This window comes from Triturus cristatus, chromosome 5_2, assembly GCF_964204655.1.
Source record: "Triturus cristatus chromosome 5_2, aTriCri1.1, whole genome shotgun sequence".
Lineage (NCBI taxonomy): Eukaryota > Metazoa > Chordata > Amphibia > Caudata > Salamandridae > Triturus > Triturus cristatus.
In genome coordinates this window covers 344,004,193-344,016,663 of record NC_140588.1, presented here as the reverse complement: position 1 = coordinate 344,016,663, position 12,471 = coordinate 344,004,193, and the positions used below count along the sequence as shown (strand labels likewise).

The following is a 12,471-nucleotide window of genomic DNA, read 5'->3' as shown; positions in this document are numbered from 1 at the left end:
ATATTTAACTTCTATGTGGTTTCGCTATCCAAGTTTCTCAGAAAATAAATACAAAATATGCCCATCATTTGCATTCTCAAGAGCAAAAGAATTATGTGCATTTACTGCACTTCATTATGTTAAGTGAGCAAGCATATACAGGCAAATGTGTGAGAATTTTAAAAAAAAGTGATAGATATTGGATGCCGCAATTGGTAAATTTCTTTTTTTAGCAACCCCCATGGAAATCAAGGGCCAAAATTTGGCTACCGCATTCAATTGTGCTGCAAATTACAACCTGACTGGGAGATCTAATGGGTTTGAGAGAAAACCAAGAATTATGAAGTTTTCTTTCCAATAACTGTAAGAGAAGCATAGGCATCCTGGGGAAATATGTGGATGGGGCTGGGGATAAAACTTGGAACAATGTGGACAGGGATAAAAAGGTGTTGTTTTTCAGCTCTTGGTTTTGACCGTGCAGCTGCCAATCAGATCTGTTGCTAGCAATAGGCGCATAGTGGGCTTTGGGTTCGTCCCTTTCAGCCACTGGCTTAAGACTTGGATCAGACCAGTACAGTATGTGTTTCTCATCTAATGATTTTGGTTGTCTATGTGTATTGTTCCACCACCAACTCAAGGGCCTGTTACATTGGGCCACATGTTAGGGACTACATTATCGCTATAGCCTGTTGTCCCCTAGTGGTGGCTCCCTCCTGTGTGTCTCGCTCCACTGTACTAGTTCATTAGCACACTAAAGTCAGAGCTGTTGGCTTTGCCCATGCTTATTAAACTTTGCTAAGAGCTGGGAGTTTCTCCTAGTGAGTGGTATGATCATGCAGTCACACGTGAAGAACCAAACTGCAATAAATTAGAATTAAAAAATGATATTTTCTTAATGGCTTCAGGTCCTCCACCTTATCTCCTGTCCTACATAAATGCACAACATACCTGCTTCGCAGCCTATCCAATAAATCTTTTAACCAAGCACATTTAATTTCAAGTGCATTTTATTTTGTTCTAAGCTAAAACGTCATGGCACACATAAGGAGAAACAGAATCCATCTGCAGGAGGATCCAAATGGCAAACTCACAAAAGTTTTGAGAAAACAGGCGAATATCTCAATAGGGAAAACCTTTATTTCACTGGAGAAGGTCATCTCAAAAGCTACATCTGAATTCTTAACGTGATGCTGTGGAGCAGCAATTCAGAGCTTCACTTTCAATGGTATTTAACAAACCAGCTCTGCCGCTCCCTCCTGGAAAAAAGTAAGACCTCCCTTGAGCAAAGAACAAAAAGCGGCCTTTGTGGCCATTTGCACTGTCGACATGATCTTATTATTTTTGGAGGATGTAGTTCCAGAGCCCCTTTTCACAATCGCAGTGTGGTCTTAATAGAGAAATTTCATTGCATGAGACTATACTCTTAATATCAGAAGATAAAAGGTTCAAAAACATTCGGAACAAGTTGAATTAAAAAGGTCTGCAATCTGTATAGTAACATTTCCCATCACAATTAGTTGGTGAAATGGAAACTTGAAGATCTTTGGTATTATGACATTTATATTTTCTTTGTTCAGGTCATGAATGGGGTAGGCCGCTATGTTACTTAACTCCCCGTCCGGAGACTGGGAGCAACACTGGGTTAACAGTCTGCTGTTGGCAGCGATTCACAAGATACCCCCTGCAGGGTGAGTTGCTGCACCTAGGGTAGTGCACTAAATGCACCCACCAACATAAATACAATGTTTCAGTTAAGGCTCATGGCAAACTTCCTACCTCAACGTAGTCCTTGGCGTGGCCCCAATCCCGCTTGGAGTCCAGATTGCCCAAGCTGAAGCGTTCCAGCTGTCCAAGATGAATTTTCGCTACCGATCGGCTAATTTTTCGGGTTACAAAATTAGCCCCTGCAAGAGAGATAAAAACAGATCATCAGTGTGGTCACACTGGATGGATACTCCCTGTCTGGACAGATAGGACAGACAACTGGCTCGCGACACCTAATCTTCAATCCCACCACCCACTATCCCACTCCCCAAGCTCCCGCCATCGTTCATCATGCGAGTAAGCTAAGAAGCTCCCAGCGCATGAGCTGAGAGCTTCGCTTTCACAGTGAAGCGCCTTCTTAGTGAGACTTCTTAAGCATTCCTAATTTGCTGCCTCAATATTCAGCCCAGGCAAAAGGCCAAGGAAAATCAGTTGGAATGTCAGTTTATAAACACAAAAAGCAAAAGGTTACATAAAGGGAAACACTCGAATGGAAGACAGGCACCGAAGACCACCCCATGCTATGAACAAAACGAGAATGCATGGCTTTGATTTCACCCATCAGTAGTGTTTGCACAGCAACCGAAAGTTAAAAAATAAATAAATACATTTAAAATAAAAAATAAATAAATCAACATTCTTCGAAATCTTGTTGGGAGATGAATTTCCATGCGAGCTATTTAAATTACAGCCTGAAATTATTTAACACTAAAAAGCAAACAGTATTTATCTGCAAGAACATCAACATAGCACCCTTTACATAGCATCTCATAATAGTACCAGCGCACATCTTACAAGCAGTGGCAAGACAAGAGTTCTAGCAGTGTGTTGTGATGTGTTGTATCTGCATTAAGGCCAAGTGATCCCATGTCGTCTGGTACACCTTCAGTCAGTACTGTGTTGTGTGTTGTTTTTTGTTTTTGTTTTTTAGCCAACAACTTTATGTACTAAGCGGTTTATAGATTCACCTTTCCTATTTTACTCATAAGCCGACAAGTAGCTAAAGACAATCACAAGTGAAACGCACCTACTTGGCAGCTATGCAACTGTGTAGCATTTGTACTGTGTAAAGTAGGTATTTGCTTAGAACATGACAGTTAAAAACGTGTATAACAAGCAGAGCTGTATCTTTCTGGTCAGTGTGGCAAAATAGGTGTTCTAGTTGTAGTACCGGCAAAGGTTTTCAAAGCTAGTCACAGTTTTTACGTAGTGTAATATACCAAGAGCTGCACACAGAGTAGGCCTGGGCGAAAATTTAGTTCGTGGAAATTGCGATAATTTGACATTTTCGCATTCCGCGGAGAGCGCGAAAATGTCAAAATTTGCGCATTCCGCAGCTTGGCGATAATTTGTTTCTTGCTCGCGCTGTAAAATAATACATTCTCGCGCACGATCGCATTACCTGAATCCCTACGTTCGCCGACAAGTTTTCTTGATCCGGTCGCGTTCTCCATGAGATGTTGTATTGTTTTTAGCCATTTGCGCTGTCTCGCGACAGTTCGCGCCCGCAGTGACGTCATGCGTCGCGCGATCACGTCTTTCTTCTCGCGATCATGCACCGCGAGACAACTGAAAACAAGATGGCCGCTCCCGCGAGCAACCACATGGGTAAGTTGGCGAGCCGCAACCATGCAGAAAATCTCGCGAACACGCGGGAAAAAAACTTCCGCATCTTCACGATATTTCCGCGTGTTTGCGATAATTTTGAACATTTTCGCGATAATTTGCGAAAGTGGATTTCGCAAATTCCGCCCACCCCTAACACAGAGACAGGAAGCAGAAGGGTATGGCAGTCCATTTATCTGATGTCAATGTTTTTATAGGTATGACATGTAAACAAGGATTGGCAAAACCGATAAATCTGGGCTTCGCAAGCTGATGTACTGTTTAATTTGTTTTTATTTTCAATTAGCAAGATATGGCACAACAATATAAAAGGAGAACATGAAGTAACCTAAATGTGATAGCTACATGCCTACATTAAAAACATTACATTTGTACAACATTAAGTATTCTGTACAACAGTACGGGAACTTCCTGGAAGATAAATGTATTTAGAACATGTTCCTTCCAGCGAGTATATTTAGTTTTAATGCACATCAAAGAAAAATGACTTGTTGGCGGAAAGAAAAGGATTGATTGGCTTCCAATCACTGTAAGTCAAAGCCACAGGTTGAACACACAAAGATGACTGATGAATAGAAAAAAAAAAAAAAATTACAACACCGAAGTAAAGTATTGGCCCACCAGCAGCGGAAATTAAGAGCACTTCATATGCACGTGATCAAGCAAATGCCACCACTCTCGGTGCTAGAGAGGCCTAATACCCAGTGTTGTATGCTTTGGTTGGTGAAAGCAAAATCTGATTGACAAGCGAACAGGCTAAGGAATAGAAAGAGTTGACCAAAAGCCTGTCTATGTTGGTATATACGAGCTCCACTTTACTTCATGTATCTCAGTTGTTACTCTGGGGTCCACCACTAAAGAATTCAATTCCATCTTTGTAGCTGCTGTCTGGGCTTCCCTTTAGGTGCAGTACAATCTTTTAAGTCACAGGATCTATTTCTATCAGTGAGACATATGGAATGCTTGTTGAATTCAAAGGCTGAGCACTGTACCAAAAGTTGTAGTAAGGTAGATTTTCATTCAATGATCTTTATTGGACTCCGTTGCCCTCAGTAAGGGTGATCATCAAGTAGTCGGCATTAGTCAGTGACAAGCATGCAGCATCTATCTCTTTTCTTGTTTTACCAATATCTGTGTGTTAGAAAACGTGAATGAAAAAAGCACCTTCTAAGTCTGAAAGTTCTTATAGAAGGGGCTATATAATAACCTCATGCAAAAGAATACATTTGGAGTAAAAACATAACTCAAACTGTGATACTGAACTAAGGGGCATATGTATCAACATCACCATTTGCGATTCTCAAATAGCGATTTTTAAAGAATCGCTATTTGAGAATTGCAAAACGGGATGTATTTAAAAAATTGCAAACTTTTTGCGATTTCTTAAAATTCCTTAATTGCGATTAGCAAATTGCGAAATCGCAATTAAGGAATACCTGCCCATTCATTTCTATGGGCCAGGAGACCCATAGGAATGAATGGGAAGTAATTCTCAAATAGCGAATCGCAATTTGCCAATCGCTATTTGAGAATAATTTCAAAGGTGCAAGGGTGTCATGATGACACCCTGATGCACCCCTGAAATTAGCATGTGTGTGCATATGGCGCACATACATGCCCTAAGGGCATGTATGAGCGCCATGTGGCACTTTGTAAAATTAAAAAAAGTGCTTTTTGAAAGGAAATCGCAAATTACCACCAACTGGAAGTTGGTGGTAATTTGCGATTTCTTAAGGATAATTCGCACAACTTGGGTGCTTTTTACATGTCATTTAAGAAATCGCAATTTGCGATTTCTTAAATGCTTGCGAACAGTTAGGAAATCGCTAAATTAGCGATTCCTTAAATTAGCACTGAAACATGGCTCATACATACCGTTTAGCGATTTTTTATTCGCAAACGCTGTTTTTTGCGATTCGCAGCGTTTGCGAGTAAAAAATCGCTTGATACATATGCCCCCAGGTTACTACTATGCTTTTCTGACAGAGAAAAGCACGAACAGTGATAAATAAATAGGGCAAAAGGACAGAAACGTGAGTATGACTGTACCAACAGTGCACAAAATGATTAAGACAGGGAATTGAGAGTGGGGGTAATGGAGTGGCTTCTCTTCCACAGAAGCCTTATGTAAGGTGTTTATACAAAGGAGCCATGAACAGATTCCAATATAGAGAAACCATACAGAAAACTTTAATTTAGGTGCACTACCAAAAACACTAATAGTTTTTAAGACGGGCATCAAATATTCCGTGTAGTCAAATAAGTGAATGCAAATATTCCAAGAACTATCAATATGGCACAGCAGATTATTGCGTAATTTTCAGGAAATTAAAGTTGTGCTCATAAAGAAAGTTACAATTCTCCTGTGCTGAACGTCAACCTGTAAATGTTGATTTCTTGGCATGTGTTTTCCATGGGAGGTATGAACCTCCATTTAAAGCTGGTGAAACTAATGATGTAATCGCTGTGAATAAATAAAGGAGGGCCGAGGTATAGGTGTGGAGCTGGCAGGTTGGTCTGAGTTAACTTTAAGACATCAGAGCATATACATATTTATCAGTTAATGCTTACAACAAAGGCCCTACACGTATTTACCAGTCCATGCTTACAACACAGCAGCTACACATATTTACCAGTCTATGCTTACAACACAGCCACTACACATAAGGGGATATATTCACAAATACAGATTTCCAAAGTCTGAAATCTATTTCCACAGTGTCACTCCAACTTGTGCAGTAGATTTCACATGTTCAGGTGAATCACAAAGAATCCCATGAACACACCTGAAAATCTAGGACAGTCCAATACACAAAATGCACTAATCCAAATTAGTGGAAAATTGCACACCCATGAGTGATGAGGTGAAAATAAGCACACACACAGGCTTTTTTGCTCCTCCAAAGGGAAAATCTACTTCACTGTGGAGAAATGTTTCCCCTTGAAGTCCCATTGGGTACATGAGTGGTCCCTTTACTTTTCACAGTGAAATGACTGTTACGGCTGGCTGCCTTTCACACGAATACTTGTGCAAGTGGTTCAAAGATGGTTATCTATATGCACATTAAATGCAAATCCACAAACATTCTAGTTTGGGGACTATCATTGCAATTTGCAAAGCCACACATTCCCTTTGCAGCACCACAACTTTACCATTGAGGAAAATCCACTCTACTGCTGAATGTTCCATATTAGTAAGTCCTTTCTAAAATTCCGCCTACTCCGCATCTTCGACTCAGGATGTGAAGACTACTTTCTTTAAATGGCGTTTTCTCATCGGAGTGGAACACAGATGTGCATAAACAGCCTGTTCGGTGGATGTTCTACATATTTGCTACTCATTCTGCAGCTATAGATCCAAGTAAAATTTGGAACAGCACAAGAATAGGTCTGGGCCTTTACTCCAGATGAGGCCCTTAGGAGCCAGAAGGGCCACAGCACAACTCCACAACGTGTCAGGGAATCAGAGGATCTCAAGGCGGAGTGAACTGAACTCAACCAAGGCCTCTACTTTATCCACCCCAAGGTCCTACCAGCACTTTAAGAGTAGAGAGAGAGACCCTGCAATGCAGAAACTTCCCTTTAAAGTTATTTTGTTCTTAACAGCACGTAAATGTTCGGTGCTGTTAAACCGGATCTCTAACATTATCTTACTCCATTTACTCCACAGTACGTTTAGCATTATCATACGTACCAACATTTTAAAACAAGAAAGTGGGAGTTTTGGGGGAGTTCTTTTTTCATTTTTTCATTAATCAGACAACTTAATTTTATTGATGTACATTTAAGTAAAGGCTATTTCAGGTTCAACACACCTAAAATGAAGCAATTTTTCGCTTACAAATTAGGGAGCCTCCCGCCTGAATCGGATCTTTTGGCATGTATGTATTACATGGAAAGCTCTACCTAAAAACAGATGATCTTGGAAAAATTAAAATCATAACCACAACAGTGGTCTTGGGTGACACAAATGAATAGCTGGGACTCTTTCAGAAATAAACTGACGCAATGCTAAGAGTCTAGGGAGTGGCCTTCTATAGCTATAATAATGAGAATTTTAATTTGAGCTGATTTATAATGCACATGTGAACTTTTCTTCTTTTCTTCATAAACACAGGGCGAAAGCGGTTGAAGAAAATGATCACCACTAGGTTTGTGAGTGGAGGAGATCAGACATGACATACGGGGGGGGGGGGAGGAAAGCGGTGGGAATTCGGCCGGACATAAAAGGAGCCACTGTGACAAAACTTAAATAACATTGATATAATGGTTTGTGGGTAACAGCATAGAGGAAACGTTTTTGGGAAATGTGATATTTTATTTTCACATATATCTGCGATTTGACTTTAATGAGTAGTCTCCGAGGGCAGGTCACATCGGCAAACAGAAACCAATAATTATGACATGGTGTCAACGATGTATGCCGTAGACTAATCCACACAGTGCTGGTCATTGATATTTTGAATACCCTAAGACCTGCAAGTCTTCGTAAACAAAAGTATGTGCAAGACTGAACATGGGCTACTGCTCAACAGAAGGTACAAATGGATGAACTAAAGGGTGAAGTGTACTTGGTTTTTATGGTACGGTTAACCATTGGAGGTCAGTGCAACATAAATTCCCGAAGAAGCTGTACATCCCAAAAGGTGGCGCAAGGTATAACGTGCTAATAAGAGCAATCAGACATTGGGGGACTGCAAAGAGCTTAGAGATTGCATTGGGAAACAACCACGTCGACAACCTCACTGGATTGCTAAAAGAAATGAAAGACAATGATGATGTTAGCTCTTAAGTGATCTTGGATAGGGTGTTAAAACCTCCCTGTGCAGTCAGAGATTGACTGGCCAGTTAGACAGTGTGTTTGTTGTAAGCTAGTGTGCTGCCATGACCCAACCATGAAACTGTTGCTCTATTGTAGTCGGAGCCTACTGCTATTGGCCTGATCTGAACTTTTCCCCCTGGCTTTCCCGTCCTCTGAGAAGAGTTTAAACGTCTACGAGTAGTATTCTCATAAGAAGACATCCATTGTTTGACCCAAGCAGAGATGGGAGCTCATTTACAAGCAAGCTGCAGGGGTCAAACAGGAAGCTGCTTTAAGAGAAGCAGCAGGGTTACAGAGAGAACCCTCTCAACTCAGCAATGTAGCTGGGGTCAGGTGATCCTTTTGCTACTCTGCATTGGCTGTACATCTCCAGAAACACCTCTGTCCAACAAGTAACTTGTATGGAAAAGTGGAAACTGCTCAACTCTCATAACAAATTATCCTTCTGTGCAGACCTATGCCTTTTGTACCAACATATTCCATTTTAGATTATATATTACATTATTTTTTGCCTACCTGAACCTTTCAAGCAAGACTCCTTTTCAATTTTAATTCACAGGTACTTCATTATTATTATTAGTACCTTTTCATTTTAATTCAACTGCTCAGTTTCCATCAGCCATTTTGAAATGTTTTCGTTCTAAATGACACAAACATTTGAGAATAAATGCCATTTATGGACAAGATAACAAGTTGATATTTAGTCTTATGCCCAACAATCACCCCACTGATTCATTCCATTTTAGTCAAAACACAATCAGTTGAGCAACAGAGTTAGAATTGTAACTTCAAAAGTGAATATTGCTTACCATAGAAGAAGGCACCGTGTGAAGAAATGTATTTGACAAATTAGTCAGTTTCTTGTTATCAGATATGTCTTTTATGGCACTATCAGTTCAAATCTTTGAGGAAAGGATCCACCACAATAAAATGCTCAGCACGCATTTACACAATTTGCAAAATGTTTAGTGTTATCGTTTTTAAATACTAGTAAATTGGCATTGATGTGTAAATACACTGCATGTTTCTGTCTTCACTGGGGATTAAAGGCGATGCTACTAATCCAGTATATAAAACCAGCCACATCAATTTAAACATGCATGCTGTGCATAAAACTTGTGTAGCTCCCGGCAGTCTAACACATGAAGAACCCAAACTCATGGAGAAGCTCAGACCTCGACCAAGCATGTATGGAAAGGAAGGCTCAGCAGCATAAGTGGCTCCTTGAGTCGGTATGCCTACCCCACATTTCACCTAGCCTTACCCAACTTCTCACCCTAAGGACACAAGCAAACTACGGTCCCCTAGAGCCAGCCCCCTCAATTCATTCCAGCACAGAAATCATCATCTGTTTGTATCGAATTGTTTCCTCACAAATATCCTTCTAGTTTTTCAAATCTCCTGGCCATTAATAGCCCTTACCAAAGTTCTGGTCTGTCGTCCATCTGCCCCGCCCCCTAGTCGCCCCCTTGTCCAAATCAGGCATATCTCTTGGATGCTACTAGGATGAACCAGAATCCCAAAGTCCCTTTTCCTGTTTCTCAGCTTCACACTACCCATTCTGTTCTCCACAAACACTCATGAGTCTTTCCCACCTCGTACTGACATTCCTATCCACTTATAATACTCTCAGTCACATATATAGAAACCTTACCAATTCCTCACTCCAACATCGGTATCCTTCCTTGAGACCCTATCTGTCAAACTTCTGGCCAAAGAAGACTTCAACCACATGCCGGAGCATGAGATCAATTTGAAACAAGACATATTTGCCAACCAACAGGTTGACCACAGCACTGCTAAGCATTGTCTCTCCTAGTGTCCCCTCTTGTTTACTCAAGATACTCATTCGACCATCTTGACATGAATTCGACATTTAACTGCTGAGATTGAAGAAACATAACTATCAACTTATTTCATTTCACGTTTGTCTGTTTTGTACTGTGATAATGCTTTTATGGATGCTATAATGCCGCTGATAAAACTTTATTGATTGAACTCATTTAATGTTTTGATGTTAATTAACATCTTGCCAGTGCTTAATTTGTGCTGGTATTTACGTGCTCTACACTGATCTTTATTTCTAAACAGCAGCATGTATTCACAAGAGTGTATCACATGATGGTGCCTTTTTTTAAAATTAACAGTGGAGTTACCTATTTAATATATATTTTTTTTAAATGATAATAACATCCAGGCCATCTCTACAGCTCGCAGCAACCCGGAACAGTTCAAAATTTCACATTTGTTTGAGTGTGATCATTACAAAAAAAAAGTGGCGCTGGCACTTGGTAGCAGTGGCATAAGTTGTTATGGTGTGATCTGCAGTGTACTCCCGTGGAATACCTTTGGCCCAGGCAATTAGTATTTTAGCACATTAAGTCATGCGTCTGGTGTATTCGGTATCAATTGTAATTGACCAATAACCAATAACCAAGTGCAGGGCACCTACATCTTAGAATCCCTGACATTTACTATTATTGAAACCCCTCCCGTCAATCACGCCTTGTTTTTGAAAGGCATTCTTGTCAATCCTGCATTTGCACCCAGTAAAATAGCAACATCTAATCGACCATTCTCTCCAAGTGCTTCTAGTTCACTCTGCAATGCTTACCCTCCATCTGTCCATGCCTCATCATGGCATTGTAAGATACCCCTCTATTCCTCCATCCTCCCACTCCAACATCGACAAGTCCTCTTCTGAGTTGTCCCCCAAGTTCCATCATGTGCTCAACCCCAACTGAAAACTTTTACTAAAATACCATCATACTGCATTCAAACCTTTCAATCACCTGCACAATTATACCCCTCAACTCCATGCCTTTAACCGAGAAGGATCTAAATGGAAATATCATAGGAAAAAAAGACAACGCCGCCAAAAAGTACAAAAACGAAAATAAAATAATGAAAAGAACACAAATCAATTGAGTTACAAAAATAAATAAAACAATAGCTTAGCTATCTTAAAAAAGTTTCATAATATAGAGACACAACGCTCATTAGTGTTACCGAATTAAACACTATATTATGTTTAAAGCACAGGGTGAATGGGGAAGAGTGCCACACATAAAATTGTAATCTCTATGACCTGCCTAAACACGTAGTGAGATTTTTCTTAACAAGGTATTTAAAAAGGGCATTCCCACAGAAAAAAAAGCTTAACTGTCATTTGGTAATAGCAAACTTAAAAAAGAATAAGAAATCGCACGTACTCACAGTTAAAAAAAAAAAAAAAAAGTTTACAAAAATCCTGCACACATGAACTCCTTAATTTACCAATTATCTCTTGAAGCACTTAGTTTGGCGCCTGACAGTCCCGAATTGGCACATAAAAATACCTTGTTTCAACCCATACCCCACTCTTCCCGACAACATCCTGGACACACGACCTAACGTGACACTTCCCTCCATAACCCCTGTTCCCTCTAGCTGCTACCGCCTCACCATCTTGGTACAACTGGCATCCTCTAAAAGCTTACTTGTTCGTCTCTTAAGCTACTAATGACTAAATCTGGAATATGACATTTAAATGCACTTACCCACTCACAATTGGATTAATCTTAACATCCGCCTCGATCTATTGCAACTTAAAAGATGGTGGGGATTGTGTGTGCATGCGCGTGAGTACGCTGTAGAAAATAAAGAACCGGGATAGGGTCTGGAGAGAAAAGCAGATGATCAAGATGAGAGGGAATAAGTAAGGCTTGAGGAAAAGGGAGGAGGAAATATTAGTGAGATTTAATGAATACTGCCGAAATTAAGTAGCGAAGCAAATAAGGAAATGTGGCACAAGTACAGAAAATCAAGAAAAATGAGCTTTGCATAAATTACTGTAATTCAAATTGTGCTAAAGTAGCAGATAAGCATAATTCACGAGCCACCATTGTAAACTCCACTACTGGCTGAAACTGCAACTGACAACACAGGAAAAGAAAATCTCCATGCTGGCAGACTGACAATGTGCCTCCACTATACAGTTTGGTTATCTTTAATAGGAAGTAAGTGACTTGTTTGGTTCCATTTACTAGCACAGTTTGTCAATACACTGCTTTAGCTTGTCACAACTGTGAAACAGCCAGATGCAGAAATACTATGAGATTAGAGAAATAATCGCTAGAAACCTTTGCCACACCTGGCACCATCTGGGACATCAAGACATGTACAGTAGAGCACTAAGAATTTCTACACTGGTGCCTATACAGCAACCTTACAGTTCTCAGCCATGGGAACGTTTCCGCGGAAGGCAGTCTTTTATCTTGTGGCATGAGCCCGGATTTCCA

The 12,471-nt window shown here is 40.3% G+C and overlaps 1 protein-coding gene across 1 annotated transcript in view; it reads right to left on the bottom strand.

Annotated features, from left to right (window-relative positions):
* The window catches only part of GMDS (GDP-mannose 4,6-dehydratase), a 1,578,414-nt gene that overhangs the window by 829,307 nt on the left and 736,636 nt on the right, over positions 1 to 12,471 (bottom strand). Inside the window, exon 7 of the mRNA XM_085607140.1 lies at positions 1,756 to 1,883. Coding sequence (XP_085463266.1) covers positions 1,756 to 1,883 — 128 coding nt within the window. The remainder of the gene's footprint in view (positions 1 to 1,755; positions 1,884 to 12,471) is intronic.